General features: G+C 58.7%; 1 protein-coding gene and 1 long non-coding RNA gene across 3 annotated transcripts; one reads left to right on the top strand and one right to left on the bottom strand.

Moving 5' to 3' along the window:
• Positions 1–1,334: 1,334 nt before the first annotated feature.
• On the bottom strand, positions 1,335–4,090 carry MYOG (myogenin). Of its 2 annotated transcripts, none has more exons than XM_002717584.5 (3): positions 3,389–4,090; positions 2,702–2,783; positions 1,335–2,206 (listed from the first exon to the last, which is right to left on the bottom strand). In XM_002717584.5, exons 1-3 carry the CDS (start codon positions 3,932–3,934, stop codon positions 2,085–2,087), a joined length of 750 nt encoding a protein of 249 aa, XP_002717630.2. In that variant the 5' UTR covers positions 3,935–4,090; the 3' UTR covers positions 1,335–2,084.
• Positions 1,871–13,454, top strand: LOC103351002 (uncharacterized). Its single transcript, XR_518841.4, has 3 exons — positions 1,871–2,154; positions 2,458–2,627; positions 12,852–13,454. It is a non-coding gene; the product is annotated as an uncharacterized lncRNA (long non-coding RNA).
• The last annotated feature ends 5,582 nt before the right edge of the window (positions 13,455–19,036 follow it).

Raw genomic sequence — 19,036 nt, forward strand, 5'->3', positions numbered from 1 at the left:
TCAGCCGGAAGCAGTTGGAATTCATAAAGTTTTTACTAGGTGTTCTTGGTCTGCTCCAGGTGTGGCCCCTGGTAACTGCCTAGTTAAGCCCAGTAATCTCTGTCCCCAGCCTTCCCACACACCCGTACCTCAGCCAGCCAGCAGGGAGCAGCCCCAGGCTGAGGACCTCAGCGTCCCTTCCTTTGTTGGTTCTGCTCACCCCCTCCCTCTCCGCCAGTACAGTCTCCATCGCGCTCTGCACCCTGGGTGGGGACCAGAACCCCTTCTGCCTGCAGGGAGCAGCAGGACTGCTGAGCACATGAACACATTCTCTGGCCTGCAAGGAAAAGACAGTGGCTGATTTAAACGCCTCCTCTTTCCTTGCACTGGGGCTGTGTCCCCGGGGGAGAGGAGCCCCACCCTCCCCAGCTGTGCACCCCCTGGCGGTAGGCAGCACAGGGCACGGAGCACGCAGCCAGGGCAGCTGCAAGGAGGTGGGCAGGTGAGCACACCTGTGAATTAGGGTGCAGTTGAGAGCTCTGCAGGTTCCCTCTGGAATTGTCTTCACCCAGCCTAGGCACCAGCGCCCCCCGGCGGTTGTCATGGCTGAAGTAGCACCTTGACAGTACGGACTCCATTTTGGAGAACCTGAGACTCCATTCTGGGAAGGTGCCCCCCACCCCATGAGACTCTGGTCTGAAACTGTGATCTAGAACAGTTGGACAATAGCAGTCCACTACATCACTCATGGCAGAGCATAGAGACCCCCTAGCGTGATCACTCAAGCTTGGGAGTGGATAGGCTGCACTTGGGTTAATGAAAAAAATGTAATGTGTCTATGTCCTACATGTGATTAAAACCAATACCTGGATTAATGTCGATTATAATTAAAATTGTTAAGATTGTAACTGGTATTGTCAATATTATACTTGATACTAGTTTCTCATAGGTTTTAGGTCAGCTTGACCCTGGTAACCATGTATTCCCCCCGATCCTAGCAACCATGTATTCCCCTCCTGATTTTGTGGTTTTTGCCTTTATAAACCCTGTTGCTTTGGGCTTCAGGGTCGAGAGTTCTTCTGGGCATGAGCCCACTCTCCGCCGCCGCCAATAAAGGACCATCAAATTTTATCAATGTGTGGTGCTCCTTGGTTTACACTCGCTTAGGTACAACATGGCAAAAGGGCAGGAGTCCCCGGTGTCCAGTGGCGGCCAGCAAGACAGTGAGGCGGTGCCTCTGGGCCCCCACCCACGGCCATCTGTGGAAGCCCCTCCAGCATCTGCAGGGTGGGGTGGGAAGGGGCGGGGCCCTCCTCTCCTCCCTGCCCGCTTCCCACGACATCATCATGGACGCCTTTCTAGCAACCAGTCTTTATTTCATTTTTTAAAAAAGGAAATCCAAAATAAGTTAGCAAAAAGAGAAAGAAAAAAAGAAAAATACAAAACAACAGCAAAACCACACACTGCTTAGTTCACAAACAAAATCACCCAAGAGCCGCGTGCCCGACCCCGCCTGTGCCCGGCAGCTTCATGTCAGCCCAGGAGGCCTTGGTCGGATGGCAGCTTTACAACAACACACGCAACACAACAGAAAACATAAAACCACTGGGGCGTTCCCGTCTTCACCGCCAGAGCTCGGCCCCGGGGACCTGGGGGCAGAGGGTTGAACCTCCCCGCTGCTCCCGCAGCTCAGGGCGGGCCCAGCCCAGCCACTGGCGGCAGGAAGAGACCGGAACAGGAGGCAGCGTGGCTGGTCGGGGTGGGTGGGGTGGGGTGGAATTAGAGGCTGTGTGTTGATAAAAGGAGGCTCCTGAGTTTGCCCCTGAGCTGGGGGCATACACAAGGGGGCGCTCTGGTCCCCTGCTTTGTCTCCCTGGAAAGGGGACATCCTGGGCCCCAAGGACTCAGCTAGAGGAGGACCTCCCTTCCCTTGCTGGGCGGCGCGTGAGCCTTACGGGGATGCGGAGGGGTGGCCTGCCGGCGGCAAGCCCAGGACTGGCTCCCTGGCATCAGGACAGCCTGGCTCAGGAGGCCCCTGCTGCAGAAGCGCTGGCGTCTGCGTCCAGCTGGGGGGCTGGCGCCGACACCCGGCCCGGCAGAGCGTCTCAGTTGGGCATGGTTTCATCGGGGAAGGCCACAGATACGTCCTCCACGGCGATGCTGTCCACGATGGAGGTGAGGGAGTGCAGGTTGTGGGCGTCTGTAGGGTCGGCTGCAAGCATATGGTCTGCAAGGGGGTTGGGCGGTGTTACCTGGGCAAGGAGGGGGTCTCCAGGGCAGAAGGCAGCTGAGCCCCACGTCCTGGCCCTCGTCTCTCCCAAAGCCATGTGTGTGTGTGTGTGTGTGTGTGTGTTGGGTGGTGGAGGGTCCAGGATCCGGAAGCAGCTACTCCTTAGAGGAGCCAGCGTGGTGTCTCCTTGGGGCCTGGAGCTGCCCTTTGCTGGGCCAGTGTTGCAGCACTGACTCAGCACTTCCCAGGGACCCCTGGGGCCGGGGCGTTCTCTGCTGAGGTCAGCGCCAGGCCCCAGCTGGGGAGCTGCAGGAGGCCACTCTTTGGCTCGGTGAAGCTGCAGGGACCCCAGGCCCTCCCAGCCCACCATCTGGATCCCCGGAGAAGCCGCAGGAAGGCAACAGGAACAAGGAATCAGGTAAGGGGAGAACCTGGCCCAGGAAGGGACTCGGGGACCGAGCCAGGATTGCTGCCAGGTCAGGCCTCACTTACCTCCTGGGTTGGGACCGAACTCCAGCGCGTTGCCCCACTCCGGGCTGCAGGAGGCGCTGTGGGAGCTGCATTCGCTGGGCACCTGCTAGACAGGGCGAGGGCCCAAGGTCAGGGCACAGCCACCCGCGGATGTGTGTCTGTGCTAGTCACAGTGGGCGGAAGCGTCTGTGGTGGGGACAGAGGGTGGACCCCAGGTTGGCCCACCTCCGGCGCAGGCCACCCCTGCCAGATATTCCTAACAGCCAGTGCCCCTCCCACCCACAGGGGCCTGGCTGCTGCCATCCGGGGAGGTGATGTGGCCCTCCCAGGACACCAGCTGGCAGGACGCTCTGGTCTGGTGACTGAGGCAGAGTGTCCGGCCCCACCAGGGTCGCCCCTGCCACAGGCCTGCTGCCCCTCGGGATGGGGTGGGGTGCGGGCCCTGCCCATCCTCTCTGCTGTGCTTGGCTTGGCCCTTTAGGATCTGGTGCCAGCCTTCGGATCGGACCTTGCTGATCCCCGAGCTGACTGTGCGCTTGCTCCAGGGACCCTCGCCACGCTGCCCCCACCCCACCCGCATCTCTCGCCCAACTCCTGGGGGCACAGGAGGTCGGCTGGACAGCCCAGCTCTGATGAGGGCCCCGGAGACGCCACCTGGCACCTGCCCCTCCCCCTCCCCCTGTGGGGGTCCCCTGGCTGCCGGCTTACCCCTGGCTGGGGCCCGGCACCGCCCCGGTAGCGCAGGTCTCGCTCCTCCTGGTTGAGCGAGCTGAGCAGCGCCTGCAGGCGCTCGATGTACTGGATGGCGCTGCGCAGGATCTCCACCTTGGGCAGCCGCTGGTTGGGGTTGAGCAGGGTGCTCCTCTTCAGGGCCTCGAAGGCCTCGTTCACTTTCTTGAGCCTGCGCTTCTCCCTGAGCGTGGCTGCCCGCCTCCGGTCCACAGACACTGACTTCCTCTTACACACCTTGCACGCCCACGGCAGGCATTGGCCCGGGCAGTGCTCGGGGGTCCCCAGCCCCTTGTCTTCCAGGGGCCCCCGGGCCTCCGGGCTCAGGCTGAGCTCAGTCCGCTCGTAGCCCGGCGGCTCGAAGCCCTGGAGGTGGACGGGCAGGTAGTTCTCCCCGTCGTAGAAGCGGGGCTCCTGGTAGAAGTAGGGAGACGTCTCATAGAGCTCCATGGGGTCGGAAGAGACCGGTTCCTGCCACCAGCCCCCAAGCTCCTGCAGCCCCTCACGCCAACTGCTGGGTGCCATTTAAACCCTCCCCGCTGGCATGGAACCAGAGATAAATATAGCCAACGCCGCGGAAACCTGAGCCCCTCTAAGCTGTTGCTGCGCATCAAGACGTATTCAGGGGCTTAGATGTGCGTCCCCTTCCCTCTCCCCCATGGCCCCCACCCCGCCCGGGCCGCCTGCCCCTGGCCTGCCGGCTCCTGTGCACGGGTCGGGAGGCCGTCGGGTGTAATTTGATTAGTTTTCATTTCTCGGCAGCCCCTGTGGGGCAGGCACATCCCCCTCTCATCTGCTCCTTTCAATTATTCCTGGCTGGGCGGCCCGCCTGCGCCTCCTTGCTGGTCGCGGAGAAGCCCTTGGGTGCCAGGGGAGGAGGGGGTGGGGAAGAGTAGCTCACCCACCTCCCCGTGTGCTGACAGCCCCTGGGCCCCCGTGTGGGTAGAAGGAGCCCCTGGAGAGACGACCCCAGAGGTTGGGCGTGGTGGGGACTCCTGTCCAGGGATAGGAAGGACCCACGCAGAGGGGCAGAAGGCTCAACTTCTGGGCTTCCAAAGTGGCTTTGAAATCCTCGGGTACACGTGGCTGGGGGTGGGCCGAGGCAAGGGAGACTTCCTGGGTTTGGGGCAGGGGTCAGGGTCCAAGCAGGGATTAGAACTCACAGCCCCCACGTCGCCAGCTTCCCGCAGTGGTGTGGCCTCCCTCTCCTCACCCTCGACCTCTGGACCCGTCTCTGCGTGTTCAACTGTTTTCTGCCCTCTTTCAGACACCAGAACCCTGCTGGGCCCCCACTGTGGGTGGGGGAGCAAAAGAGGAGCGAGCAGAGCCCCGCAAACCCCACTGCACACCCACTTCCCCTGGCCGGCGGGCCGGGTTCTGCGGCCCCCTCCTGTCTGAGCCATCAATCTCAGGTCTCAGATGGCAGGTGCAGGGGAGGCTCTGAGGCTCTGGTGTCTCAGCCCACGGATGCCTCTGGCTCTGGAGGGTCGGTTTCTCCTGGTGCAGTGGGCAGACCTGGGGCACCTACAGTGAACAAGCCTCAGCCCTAGGGTTGGGGTTGGAGGGACCCCCCACCTTACCCCCTCCCACCTTACCAGCCGGTACACCTCACTTGACCCAACCCCAGTGCCCAAATCCCCTTTCCAGGTGGCCCTTGTCCGACTTCTGCTGACATCACAGAACAGCCGTGGCACCCCGCGTGGCTCTGAGTGGTAGCCTGCCTCCTGTCTTTGACTCTGATCCCGGGTTTCTCCCCAGGCCCCCGTGAGTGAGGCTGATCCATCCCGCTACCCCTGTCTTGTGACAGATGAGACACCCACTTCAAGTTTAAACCCACGCCCAGGACAGAAGAGAAAGCAGTGGGCACTGGGGGTTGGGGAGGTGGGATCTGTATGGAGTTGGAGGCCTGGCTCTTTCTTCCTGCCGTCCTCAGAGGAGCCAGGAAGAGGCTGGCGAGGCGAGGTGAGACGGTGACCCAGCCGCACGTGTTCAGGGGCGGTGAGGTCTTGCCAGTGTGATAGGAAGTGGCACGCGGCTGCCGTGGGCTCCAGTCCCTGCTGTGGCTTCAAGAAGGAGCCTGGGCTGGCGCCGCGGCTCACTAAGCTAATCCTCCGCCTTGCGGCACCGGCACACCGGGTTCTAGTCCCGGTCGGGGCGCCAGATTCTGTCCCGGTTGCCCCTCTTCCAGGCCAGCTCTCTGCTGTGGCCAGGGAGTGCAGTGGAGGATGGCCCAAGTGCTTGGGCCCTGCACCCCATGGGAGACCAGGATAAGTACCTGGCTCCTGCCTTTGGCCGCGGCGGCCATTGGAGGGTGAACCAACGGCAAAGGAAGACTCTCTCACCTCTCACTGTCCACTCTGCCTGTCAAAAAAAAAAAAAAAAAAAAAAAAAGGAGCCTGATTTCCCGTATACTCCCCACGAAACCAGGAGAAAGGAAGAGCCTGCCCAGTGTGTGTGCATTTGCACATGTGAGTGTGTGCACGTGTGCAGGGTGATGGTGCATGGTTGCTTTGTAAATGACGGGCACCTGGCACAGAAGCTCCCAATGAGTCTGAGTCCCTCTTGCTTTGTTTTCTCACTCCTGGGTCCCACCCTTAGCCCCCTTGTCCTCCCCCAGGCTGTCCTCATGGCTTCCAGGCCCACAAAAGCAGGGGAGGAAGAGGGAGAACCCAGAGTTCCTCCCTCCCTCCCTTCCTTCAATGAAGAAACAAGCATTGGGCGCCATGTGCCAGCCGCGGGGCCCCTGGCGAGGGTGAGGCGTGATCCCTCCGCCTTCAGCGGGCGCACAGTTGGAGAAGGCAGGTGCGTGTGTGAAGCCGTCTTCCCGAGGGAGACAGTGTCCGCGGTAAAAGCCGGGATCGGTCCACTCGCTGCTTCCTCTCCGCAGACACAGACTTCCTGAGCAAGAACCTTCTGGGTCCTGGCTGGGAGCAAACCGGGCGAGAGCAGGGGACACCCACAACCTCTGTCCGCCCCAGGCTGTATCCCCACCCATGTCTGAGGGGGCACGGCTGGGGGTCAGGGTGACCTCATGTGTCCGGGTCTCTGCGAGTCCTTGTGTGCAGATGTGCCCATGTTGGCCTGAGCGAGGTGGCCAGGGAGCATGTCACGGGCCCTGCGTGTCCCACAGGACCACACATAACGGACACTCTGCTCTTGCAAACCTCAGTGGGGGGCCCATGCCCACTGTGTTCAGCTCTCTGAGCCAAGCGGAGCTGCACCTAGAGCCTTGGTCCTCCTCCCCAGCACCCCCTCCACCCCCAGAAGCTGCCCTCTGATGGATGGGAACACATTGGTGCCAAGCACAGAATAGCCTTTGTGCTCCGCCACCAGCGGCCATCCATCAGCTGTAACCTGACAGCAGGGCGTCCGGCCCTAATCCCCACCCGGCCCGCCTGTAACCGCCTCCTCCAGCGGCTCTGCTCCCTCCACCGGGGGCTCTCCCACCCTGACTGTCTGTTTGCATGCTGGGCTGACCTCATTTGCATAGGAGCAGCTGGATTTCAAACCACTTCACCTGCTCCCTGCCCCTTCCCGGCCCTCTGCTGCACACCCGGACACAGAATTCTGGCCCAGCATCCTCCAGTCCCCGCCGACCTGGGCGAGACTCAAAGCACGCCTCCCACTCCAGAGTCTCACATGCGTGGGAACAGAGGAGCAAGAAGCAGGGTCTGGAAGGGTGGGGGCCTCTGGCTTCTCCAAGCAGGCCCTGCCTTCTGTGTCCCCCCGGCCGAGGTTCAAGTGCTGTCACCCAGGCCCGGCTGGGGCGGGTGGCAGGAGCTCATGTGCATTTCCGTGGGGCACGGATGCTCACACCTGACACGGGCTGGCTGACTGTGTGGGTGGCAGCCTCGTGGCAGGGGTGAGAACAGCTCACAGAACCGCAGACTGTCACAGCCACAAGGCGCTCCAGGGCTGTCTCGCCCACCTTCTGCCCCTGCATGGGGGCAAACAGAGGCTCCGAGGTGGGGGGTGACTTGCTCGAGGCACGCGGAGGACTAGCTAGTGGTGGAAGTGCCTGCTCTTAGCTTAGGCCTGGGGGCTTCATCCAGGTGCCTTCTCTCCCGGCACTGAGGCTGGGGGGGTGGGGGGAAGCCGGGGCGGGGAGGGAGAGGAAGGTGCCGCGGGTGAGTGCGTGCTCCCCAGGGGTGCCTGGGCCCACAGGTGGGCAGCAGTGAGGGCACTGGAGGCATCGGCGAGGTGCCAGGTGGGGACATGGAAAGGAGATGCAGGAGGAGAGCCGGGTGGGGGTGCTAAGGGGGCGCTGGGGAGGAGGTGGGGAGAGGTTCAGAGCAGATGGGATGGGGCTGAGAGGTGCGGAGGAAGGGCGGGCCCCAGGCCCCTGGAGGCCACGCATTGTTTCCACGGGAGGCCCGGGCATCGGATAACCACTGGGAAATCCCGTCCCTGCCTGGAATCTGGAGCTCGGAGCCAGGCTCATTCTTCAAGAATCTCTGGCTTTGGGGTGGGGAACGGTGTGGGCCCCGGGCCGGAAGGGCCTGTGTCTGGGAAGTGCGTGGGATCAAGGGGAGGGGGCTGCAGAGACCCAGGAGAGAACCTGCCAGTCGGGCACCAGTAGGGCGCCATGGGCCCTGGGCTGGGCGCTGGGCCTGCCGCGGGTGAGGCTGTCCAGTCCTTGGTGCTGTGGGGAAGTCGGGGCAGAGCAGGGGACAGAGCCCCGGGAAAGGACTCAGCACGGTGCCGGCGCGTCTCCCCGCTGGTTCTGGTTCCCCATCTGTGAATCCGGGTCAGGAGGGAAGACCCTCAGCGTGTGGCCTGGAGGAAGGGGCCAGGGTAGGGAGACCAGCAGGCTCCAAGAGGGCTGCTCCCCGACCCGTTCCGGCCGCCTGGAGCCCTTGGCCTGGTTGGTGACACTCACCCTGGACGCGGCCCCCTGCCCGTCCCCCTCTGCTAGCCCTGCCCGCTCCGTGGGTCCGGGAGCCCGAGCCCCCCCCTCCTCCCGGGATGCTTCTATTTCTGCCTCTTTGACAAGTTGTGACATATTTGGGAGCAGCTGCTGCCTGGGTGGCGGTGCCGCTGCTTTCCTCCTGGCTCTGTCCTCTCCTCCCCAATCCCTCCGACAGCCACCCCTTCCCAGAACGCGCTGGGCCCTCCCCGCATTCCCCACCTCCTGGGGTGTCTGCAGGGCTGGTGGAGGCCTAGCTGAAGCAAAGCGAACTTGCGTCTGGCAGGGAAGGTCGGGGGCCAAGGGCACGGGGCAGGATCTCCGGGGAGCCCAGGCTGGGAGGTTGGAGCTAGGCTCTTCCCTTGGCTCAGGCTGCATTTTCTGTCTTTAAAATGGGGGTGTGGGTGCCTTCCCTGCCAGCCACCAGTTGCTTGGCCCCCTCCGCACTGCTCGTCTCCCCCTCTGGGCCCGCAAGCTCCATCCCCAAGGTTCCCGTCTTCTCGGAGGTTCTAGAAAGAGGAGCAGGCGCTTTCTCCTCCCGATCCCTAACCTCCCACCCACTCACTGGCTTCTGCCACCCCTGGGTCGTTCCAAGGGCTCCTCCAGGACCCCCAGGGACCCTCAGCAGGGTCCAGCGCCAGGGGCTTCTGCACACCTGTGCTCACCTCACCTGGAAGGTTTGTGTTCTCTCGGCTTCCGCGTTCCTCCATCTCCCGCTGCTCCTCTGATTCTTCTCAACATTTCTCCTCCCTGTTCCCTCTCCTCTGTCTTTTTCTCTTGAGTTCCACCTCTGCCCACCCTTTAAGAGGGATTTCCTAGTCTTTGTCCTCTTTTAAAAGATGATTTATTTTTATTTATTTACTTGTTTGAAAGTAAAAATTACAGAGAGGGAGAGATAGAGAAAGAGCGAGACAGAGACGGAGAGAAATCTTCTATCCACTGGTTCACTCCCCAAATGGCCACTACAGTAAGGCCTGGGTCAGGCTGAAGCCAGGAGCTTCTTCCAGGTCTCCCATGAGGTGCAGGGGCCCGCGCCTGGAGCATCCTCCACTGCTTTCCCAGGCCATAGCAGAGAGCTGGATCGGAAGTGGGGCAGCTGGGTCTCAAACTGGCGCCCACATGAGATTCCAGCATTGTAGGTAGCAGCTTTATCCACTATGTCATAACGCTGGCCTTGAACTCTTTTTTTAAAAACATTTTTACTTATTTATTTTGAAAGAGTTAAAGAGAGAGAGGGAGATGCAGAGAGTGAGCAAGCAGGCGACAGAGCAAGCGCTTCCATCGCTGGTTCACTGCACAGATGAGGACAACGGCCAGGGCTGGCCAGGCCCAAGCCAGGAGCCAGGCGCGTCTTCCGGGTCTCCCACGTGAGTGCCGGGGCCCAGACACTTGGGCCCTCTTTTGCTGCTTTTCCCAGGCCATTAACAGGCAGCTGGATCCGAAGTGGAGCAGCTGGGACTTGAACCAGCGCCCATATGAGAAGCCAGCATTGCTGGGGAGTGGGGGGGGGGGGGCTTTACCCACTAGGCCACAGTGCCAGCCCCTTCTCATCTCTTACCCTTCTACACTGAGTTGTCCCACAGCCCTCTCAATCCCTGCTCTCCTCCCCACCTCAACAATCCCTAGACTCTCAGAGGCCAGGAATTGTTGCTGTTTCTACTCACTAGGGGGAGAGGCTTCATTGGAGCCACAAGGCACGGAACAGGGGCCACGGACAACTCACAGCCTGGTAATAAAGCAAGCGCGACTCTGGGTCTCCCTTCAAAAGGTTTAAAAATGAGCCTCAGAAGCATCGGACTCCCTGCCAACACCAAGTCCCACAGCCTTCAAATGATTATAATAGAATCTAACACTCAGTCGTATAAAATTCAGATTGTCAGTCATCCAATCAAATAGTAGCAAACAAGCAGGAAGCAGGAGAAATCGTGACCCATAATGAGGAGAAAAATGAGCCCACTGGAATAGATTCAGGAGTGGTGGAGGTGATGGGCTTATGAGACGGGGGCTTCAACGTGACTGTTACAAATGTGTTCAGTGCACTCAAGGCTTCATGTGAAAGTGTGAACGCAGTGAAGAGAGAAATGGAAGCTACAAAAGGGAATCCAAATCTCACTGAATGGGATTATGCATCCGTCTGCTCGGGCTTCCATCATGAAACACCAGAGGCTGGCGTTCTGCAGGCTGAAGCTTGCGGCTGGGGAAGTTTGAGGCTGAGGGCTCTCTTCCCAGCTTGCAGATGGCTGTTTTCATAATCATGGGGACTTTCCTTAGTGTGGAGAGAGAGAGAGAGAAAGAGAGAGAGAGAGAGAGAGAGAGAGAGAGGTTTCTGCTGTCTCTCCATATAAGGTCTCTGATTCCATGAAACCAAGGCCCCACCTTCAGGACCTGACCACTCACCAAAAGCCCCGTCCCCAACACGATCACCCTGGGGCTGGGGGTTCCACATGTGAATTTTGAGGGGGCAGAACCCCAAGTTCATGACAGAGTAATAGCAGATTAAACATTGCAGGAAAAGAGGCTGGAATCTAGATAGAAGCCGTGGGAACTACGCGTGCTGAAACATGGGGGAGAAGCCCACACGAGGCAGGCCTGTGGCACAGGGGGAAGCTGTCGCCTGGGACACTGTGCCCCGTCTGAGAGGACTGGCGACTCCCCTCTGACCCAGGGAGGTCTGCTGACCGCAGGTCTGTGCTTGGGAGGCAGTGGGGAGTGGCTCAAGCACTTGAGTCCCTGCCACCCATGTGGGAGACCAGGCTGAGTCCCTGACGCCTGGCTTTGGCCCAGCCCAGCATGGGTTGTTGTGGGCATTTGAGGAGTGAACCAGTGGATGGAAGACCTCTCTCTCCCTCACTCACTCTCTCTCTCTCTCTCTCTCTCTCTCTCTCCTCTCTCCTCTCTCTCTCTCTGTCTCTGCCACTGTCTTTCAAATAAATAAAAATGGATAAATAAACACTAAGAAGAAAGCAACAAACAAAAAGTTCCAGTGACCATGGAATAATAGCATACCAAGAGGACTAAATACATGTAATTGAAGTCCCAAGAAGAGGCAGACAAATGTTAAAATAATGGCCTCATAATTTCCAAATTTGATGAAAACTGTAAGCCCGCAGACCTAAATCACTCCAAAAGGCCCCCAAAAGGATAAACTCAAGGAAAGGCAACCAAGACACTTTGTAATCAGTCTGCTGAAAACCAGTGATAAAAGAAAAACTTCAGGACTGGCACTGTGGCACAGTGGGTTAACGCCCTGGCCTGAAGCACTGGCATCCCATATGGGCGCCAGTTCGAGTCCCAGCTGCTCCACTTCCGATCCAGCTCTCTGCTATGGCCTGGGAAAGCAGTAGGTCCCTGCACCTGCTTGGGAGACCCGGAAGAAGCTCCTGGCTCCTGGCTTCAGATTGGCACAGCTCCAGCCGTTGTGGCCAATTGGGGAGTGAACCATTGGATGTTAGACCTCTCTCTCTCTGCCTCTCCTCTCTCTGTGTAACTCTGACTTTCAAATAAATAAATAAATAAATCTTTTTTTTTTTTTTAAGAAAAACTTCGCAGCAGCCAGAGATGCTAGATCTAGAAGAACAAAGGCAGGAACCACTGCTGATCTCTTGTCAGACGCTGTGAAGGCCAGAAGGCACTAGAATGGCACCTGCCAACCCGACGTCAAGGGCAGTGGGTGTGTCTCTCAGGAGGGAGTTACAATGCCGCTCGGAACACCCACATCCCCTGTCAGCGCCTGGCGTCACCGTTCCAGCCTTCCGCTAATGCACACCGTGGGGGCCAGCAGGTGATGGCTCAAGTAACTGGGTCCCTGCCACCCACAAAGGAGACCCAGGCTTTGGCCTGATTTAGCCTTGGCTGTTGTGGGCATTTTGGCAGTGAACCAGTAGATGGAAGCATCTCTCTCTCTCTCTCTCTCTGCCTTTCAAATAAAAATAAATAATGTTAAAAGGAAGATAGCCTTTGAGAACTCAAGGTTACATAAAGACTTCTTCAAAAAGCAGCTGGCGGCTGGCGCCGCGGCTCACTAGGCTAATCCTCCGCCTAGCGGCGCCAGCACACCTGGTTCTAGTCCTGGTCGGGGCGCCGGATTCTGTCCCGGTTGCTCCTCTTCTAGGCCAGCTCTCTGCTATGGCCCGGGAAGTGCAGTGGAGGATAGCCAAGTGCTTGGGCCCTGCACCCCATGAGAGACCAGGATAAGTACCTGGCTCCTGCCTTCAGATCCGCGCGGTGCGCCAGCCATTGGAGGGTGAACCAACGGCAAAGGAAGACCTTTCTCTCTGTCTCTCTCTCTCACTGTCCACTCTGCCTGTCAGAAAAAAAAAATAGCAGCTGGCAGGATTCAGCACCTAGTTCTTCACTACTAGAAATGTTAATGACTTTTTTTTAAGCAGAGGAAAATAATACAAGATAGAAACTTAGATACGTATACAAGAATGAATGGCACTAGACGTATTAAACATGCCCTAAGTATAAAAAGATTCTCCTCACTTAAAATTTGCCTTTCAAGTAGATAAACAAATCTTTTTTTTTTTTTTAAAGAAAAGATAAAAAAATGCAAGAACCAACTCTAAGCTGTCTACGAGAAGCCGACAAGACACACAAAGACACGGAGAGGTCCGGAGTGGAAGGATGGAAGAGCAAATACCATGGGAGGAGGCCTGGGCTGGCTTTGCTGATGTCAGAGGAGTGCGATGCCGGGATAGGAGGCACGCTGCCTGAGGGTTACGGGATCGGCTTATCTGTAAGACGTTCATCCCCTACGGCTACCTGCACCCGATCAGCAGTCGTCAAAATCCATGAAGCAAAAACTGACAAAGCTAAAAAGACTGAAACAAATCCCAAACTAGTTGGAGCTTTCAGTATCCGCTCTTTCTGTGATTAATAGGACAAGTAGATGAGGTCAATATGGAAATAGAGGACTTGCCTGTCAATCAATGTTGCCGATTGACATTTGTAGGAGGTTTTACCCAATGGCAGCAGAATATTCATTCTTTTCAAGTACGCATGGAACAGTCACCAAGATCATATGCGAGGCCATAGGCAAGTCTCAATAAATCTAAAAATATTGACATAGGGAGCTTGTGCTCTGACCTCAATGGAATTAAACGAGAAACCAATAATAGAAATTTCTGGAAAACCCCAGATATTTGGAAATGAGGTTTGTGTGTAACCTGTGAATCGCTCCCTACTGAGTTAAGTGAAAACTCAGCCCTGTGCTGGGTGCTGTATAAACTGTGTCTCACTTCATCTTCACCGTAACTCCACGAGAGTCGCCAGTGTCACCAACCTCCCGGCGAGGGCCCAGAGCTCAGAGCAGAAACTCTGATCTGTCCACGCCAAAGCCCAGCTCAGGGTCCCTGTGTTCTCCAGTCCCATTCAGGTGGGATTCCCGGAGCTGTGCTGAGTGCCCCCCCGCCCAGGTTGGGGGCAGGGCTGTGTGCTGCTGACCTGTGGCTCCCTCCCCGGCTCTTGGCTCATCCCAGACTTGGCGACAGGAGCCTCCTCCACGGCTTCTCCCATTGGGTGGTCTCTGTGTCTGTCTCCCTGGCAGGTTCACGGACTTGTCTGAGATGCTCAGGCCAAACTCCTCCCAGCCCTCCTGCCTTCCTCCTGGAAGGCTCCCACCCCACTGCCCTCACTCCTGCCCCCTGTTCCCCCTTTGCCCCCTGCCCCCCTGACCCCTGCAGACTGGAACGCTCTGGACCTGTGTCCCTGGGCCTTGAGCTCCTCCCAGGAGCTCTCTTTGTCTTCCTCATTACTTGGGAGAGCCCAGGGCCAGACTGTGCAGTTTCCGTCCTAGTTCAGTGATCTTTCTGAGCGACTTTACCTCCCTGCGCCTCTGTGTCGGCCTCACAGGGGTGGTTGTATTGATCCAGCGAGCTCAGCCCTCGATGAGCGTTAGCTCCTCATCATAATTGTTGTTTTTAAAGATTTATTTATCTATTTGTTTGAGAGGTAGAGTTACAGATAGTGAGAGGGAGAGACAGAGAGGTCTTCCGTTGGTTCACCCCCTAAATGGCCATAGCAGAGAGCAGGACTGGAAGAGGAGCAACCGGGACTAGAACCTGGCGCCCATATGGGATGCCGGCACCGCAGGCGGAGGATCAACCAAGTGAGCCATGGCACTGGTCCCTATTATTGCTGTTTTTAAAGATTTATTTACCTATTTATTTGAAAGGTAGAGTTACAGACAGTGAGAGGGAGAGACAGAAAGAGAGGTCTTCCATCCCGCTGGTTCACTCCCCTTATGGTTGGAATGGCCGGAGCTGTGCCAATCCGAAGCCAGGAGTCAGAAGCTTCTTCTGGGTCTCTCACATGGGTGCAGGGGCCCAAGGACTTGGGTCATCTTCTACTGCTTCCCCAGGCCATAGCAGAGAGCTGGATTGGAAGTGGAGCAGTCGGGACTCGAACCAGTGCCCATATGGGATGCTGGCACTGCAGGTGTAGGACTAACCTACACCACAGTGGTGGCTCCTCCTCATTATTATTGAATCTCCGTTCTTCTGTCTATGTCTCGCCCATCGGACTGGGAGCTTCCTGAGAGCAGAAGTGGTGTTTCTTCTGTCACTCTATCATCCTGGGAGCTCTCTGGGAGAGAGGCTGTGTTTCCCCTGAAGACAGAGGGCTTGGGGCCGGTGTTGTGGTGCACCAGGTCAAGTCACCACTGTGACACAAGCATCCAAAATCAGAGTGTTGGTTCAAGTCCCGGCTGCTCCACTTCCCATCCAGCTTCCTGCTAACGCACCTGGGGAAGCAGCAGCAGATGGCCCAGGTTCTTGGGCACCTGCCACCCTTGTAGGGACCCAGATGGAGTTCCAGGCTCCTGGCTTCTGGGCCAAGCTATTGCAGCCATTTGAGGAGTGAAGCAGCAGAAGGGAGATTCCACCCCCACCCGCATCAGTCTGCCTTTCAAATAAATAAATAAATAAATAAATCTTTGGGGAGGAGGAAGAGTGTGGGTTCTCTAAGGACAAGCAGTGTGTCTGAGCCACAGGCCCATGCTGCCTCCTCTGTCCGTCTCTCCAGGTGCAGACAGGGGTGCAGGTCCAGGGGGCTCAAGGGAACACCTGGGCAGCAAGCACCAAGCAGGCTGGGCAGCTCCAGGATTGAGGTCTCAGGTCAGCCTCCAGGAAGGGACAAGCTGGGGCGTTCTAACGCCCTTGTGCTGGGGCCTTAGGCCCCATCCTCCTCCTTTCTCTCTCCTGGAGAAGGGTGAGGTGGCGGGGGTCCTGGCTCTGCCACTTGTGAGCTGTGCCACCTTTCTTCCTTGAGTATCTTGGCACCTTTGTGTCCTCATAGGCAGAAGCATCCCAAGAAAGCCAGTTTCTCTGGATAGAGCGCGTGCTCAGTAAGTGCCGGTTGAGTGAGACCAAGCGCACGCCTGTCCTCGCTCTGGGGCTCTGGGAGCTGCATCACCAGCCCTGCCTCTGGTCGGTGAGATGCTAACATCCGTGGGCTGAACAGATCATCGCGATGACATTTAGCTCCTTCCCAGCCTTTAATCCATCCCAGGCACACACTTAAATAAGCACCCAAAATGGAACCCTGGGTAATGCATTCCTGAGCTCCGGTCATGAGAAAATCCCTCTACCATTGCGCCCCCGGGGCTCCCCCTGGCATGCTTTGGCTTTGGCTCGTCCCTGCGGCTGGAAGGGGGAACACAGCATAACTGGCTGGGTCGAGTCGGGTTTGCTTGAGTTCTGGCTCTAGCTCTGCTGTCAACCTCTATGGGACCTTGAGATTGAGGCCCTGCTGGGCGCTGGCAGAGGTGCCCAGGCCCCGTGTGCATTGGCCCTTGTCTCACAGCCAGTCGGTGGAGCGGGTGGCAGGCTCCCCATTTCACAGAGGAGAACTCCGGGGCGGGGCACCGGCTCGCACAGCTGGGGAGTGGCAAGTGCACGTGTGAGTCCACGCTGCCCGCAATATGTTGCTGACCCTCCAGGGGCCTCCGTGTCCTGGTGCGAAAGGAAGGAACTGGCCCGGGCATTGTGGAAGGGCCCTTCCGGGCTGGCATGCGGCTGCCACCTGCTCAGGGCCTCTGGAAGCCTCTCCAGACCTTGCTGCTTGGCTCCTGGTCTGGCTCCCCTGCCCTGCCCTGACCTCCCCCTTGGCCTCTCTGCAGCCCTCCTTACCCTGCTCTTGGTGAGTCGCTGCGAGACAAGGAACCAAATGTTTCCCGGCAGTGGGGCGGTGCCATCTGCCGCGTTCCCTGCATAGCTGCCTGTGGGAGCACTGAGCCCCGCCCTGCAGCCCGGGAGCCCCACGCCCGCCCGCATTCCCCCAGCACCAGGCACGACCCGTTTGTTCCTTGCCTCTGCAGACAGATGGCCTCCCGCTGGTCTGGGTGGGGTGGGTGGACTTGGCTCCCAGGCCCAGGGACTCTTCCTTGGCCAGTGCCACGCCTGTGCCCTCAGAGCCCTGACGGGGTCCCCACAGGTAGCCCGTGCTGCCCGTCCTCCCTGTCTGGGCTCCCCGCATAGCTCTGCCTTCAGATCTCCAGCTGCGCCCCCCCCCCCCCCAAGCCTGTGCTTTGCTTTTCTACAGTTATGGGTGGGGGCGATGAGGCCATGGTCCAGGGCCCAGCGAGAGCAGACTTCGGAAGGCGCTGTGTGTCGGCTGCTGGGCGCCCACACCTCTCGGTCCAAGTGCAGGGAGCGATGCTTTCTTGGATTCCCCAACCCAGAGCCAGCTGCCTTCTCCACCTTCTGTCACTTGATCGGAGTTGCGTGGTCAGGAAAGCAGCCGGGGCCCAGGGTAGGACTGCCTCACGGTCTCCGCCCTGTCGTCGTCCACATCCACATCAGCGTGCAGGAACTTCCTGTCTCCTGGGCACCGTGACGAGTGCCTTAGTCCCTCCCATGAGCCTAGAAGGTGGTGCTCAGCCTGGGAGCTGTGCCTAAGCAATTTGCTAGAGGTGCTAGTGGGAGGTGGAGGCGGGGTTAGAACCCAGCGGCTCACCCCGGGGTCAGCGGACACTCCCCTTCCCCGAGGTCCAGCACTCAGACCACCGCGCTGGCCGGCTCCTCCTCGGCGTGCGTCTGTGCCGCAGGCACTCGGCAGGTGCACATCGTGACATCACGGATGCTCAGCAGGCACTTGGTGATCAGCTGAGCTGAACCACAGAGTGCATGTCACCGAGCAGTCCCTGCTGCGGCGCTGGGCGACAGGTCAGGGCCATTGCTGTCCTCGGGGGAGACCTGAGCATCACAGCTCCGTGCTCTGTGGCCCCCGGGTGCATCCCTGGTGCTTTGGCCCTTGGTAGCATCCACTGGGAGAAACCAGGGCGTCATTCCCAGGGGTGTAGGCTTTACTCTAGCAGGGTCAGGGGCTGGATGACCTGCAAGGGGATGCTACATCCTGGCGGGGAGGGGCGTGCCCCATGCCTGGGGCTCTGTTCATTCCAAGACAGGGTTGTTTGAACACCTGGCACAGCGCCATGGCCCGGGGAGGGGTGTGGGCGTGGCCAGTGGTGCTCGGGGCGCCTGCTGACTCTTTTCCACCCCGTGCGTGGCTCTTGTCGGCTGTCCTTGCCAGGACTTGGCTCTTGGCCTTGGGGGTTGGGAGGTGGCCTGTGACCTTTGACACCTCCGACTGCCCCCACCCCCAGTCGCTATCCACAGCAGAATCATAGATGCATAAGTGATGAGAGCTGGGAGAATCCTGGACCAACCGTCCCGTTTTAGACAGGAGAAACGGAGAAGCGGGGGAGGAAGTGACTCGCCGGAGGTGACAGATGGCAGAGTGGATGAGCCATATTGGACTTAGCAGCCTGGTGCCTTGTCCTCCAGGGCTGGGGAGTACTTGTTTCACTTGGACTCGTGGTCTTCTGCATACACTCACACCACCCGCACCCGGCGCACACGCACACACACGCACACGTGTGTGCCTGCACACTCCTTCCACAGCCTCCCTCTGCACCTCTCCTTCCAGATCCCCAGTCTCTCACCCCTCGGGCTCTCGCCTGTGCTGCGGGGAGAGGTCTGGGCTGTGGCTTCCCTTCCCTCCCACACAGAGCAGGCAGGGAGCTTCGGCACTTGGAGCTCAGAGGCCTGAGCTGGGTACGCCCCTCCCCCGCCGAGCCTCAGTTTTCTCGTTTTGGAAATGGGGGTAAGAAGGCACCCAGCGTAGTGCCTGGCACCAGCTCGCTAATAAAGTGCCGGCCATTATTTATTATTATTAATGGGCCTGTGACTATTCCAGGCAGCAATGGCTCCCTGGAGGAATGCTCGTTTGTCTCGGAGGATGGGGCCAGGGCTCCCTAACTTTCCTGTGCAGGGTCCCTTCCTCCACCCGCCCACCCCCACAACGGCGCCCTGCCTCCAGGAGCCCTCATGGAGGTCAAGGCTCTACCTGGGCCCTCGCCAGTGGCGTCCGAGCCTCCTGAATCTCACAGATCCCAGCTCTGCCTGTTGTGAGTTATCAGTACACCCCAGCCATCTGTTCTATGCAACCCCCGGTGCTGAGCCCCAAAGCAGGAGCCTCCTCCATCCCAGCCCCCTCCCTCCCCATCTTCCTCTGCTTCTGGCAGGATTTTTGTTTTCTCTGCTTTAGAAGTTAAAGCTCTTTCCTTCTGTGCTGCCTCCCCCACCCCAAGCCTGTGTCTGGATTCTCCATCATTGCAGATGTCGAGGAAACGTCTGGGGAGCAGTTCTCTTGGAAGGAAGTGCCCATTTACAGAAATTGCACAGAAGTGGTGTGCTCCCTGCTCAGCCCGGCAGGGCCAG

This window comes from Oryctolagus cuniculus, chromosome 13, assembly GCF_964237555.1.
Source record: "Oryctolagus cuniculus chromosome 13, mOryCun1.1, whole genome shotgun sequence".
Classification (NCBI taxonomy): domain Eukaryota; kingdom Metazoa; phylum Chordata; class Mammalia; order Lagomorpha; family Leporidae; genus Oryctolagus; species Oryctolagus cuniculus.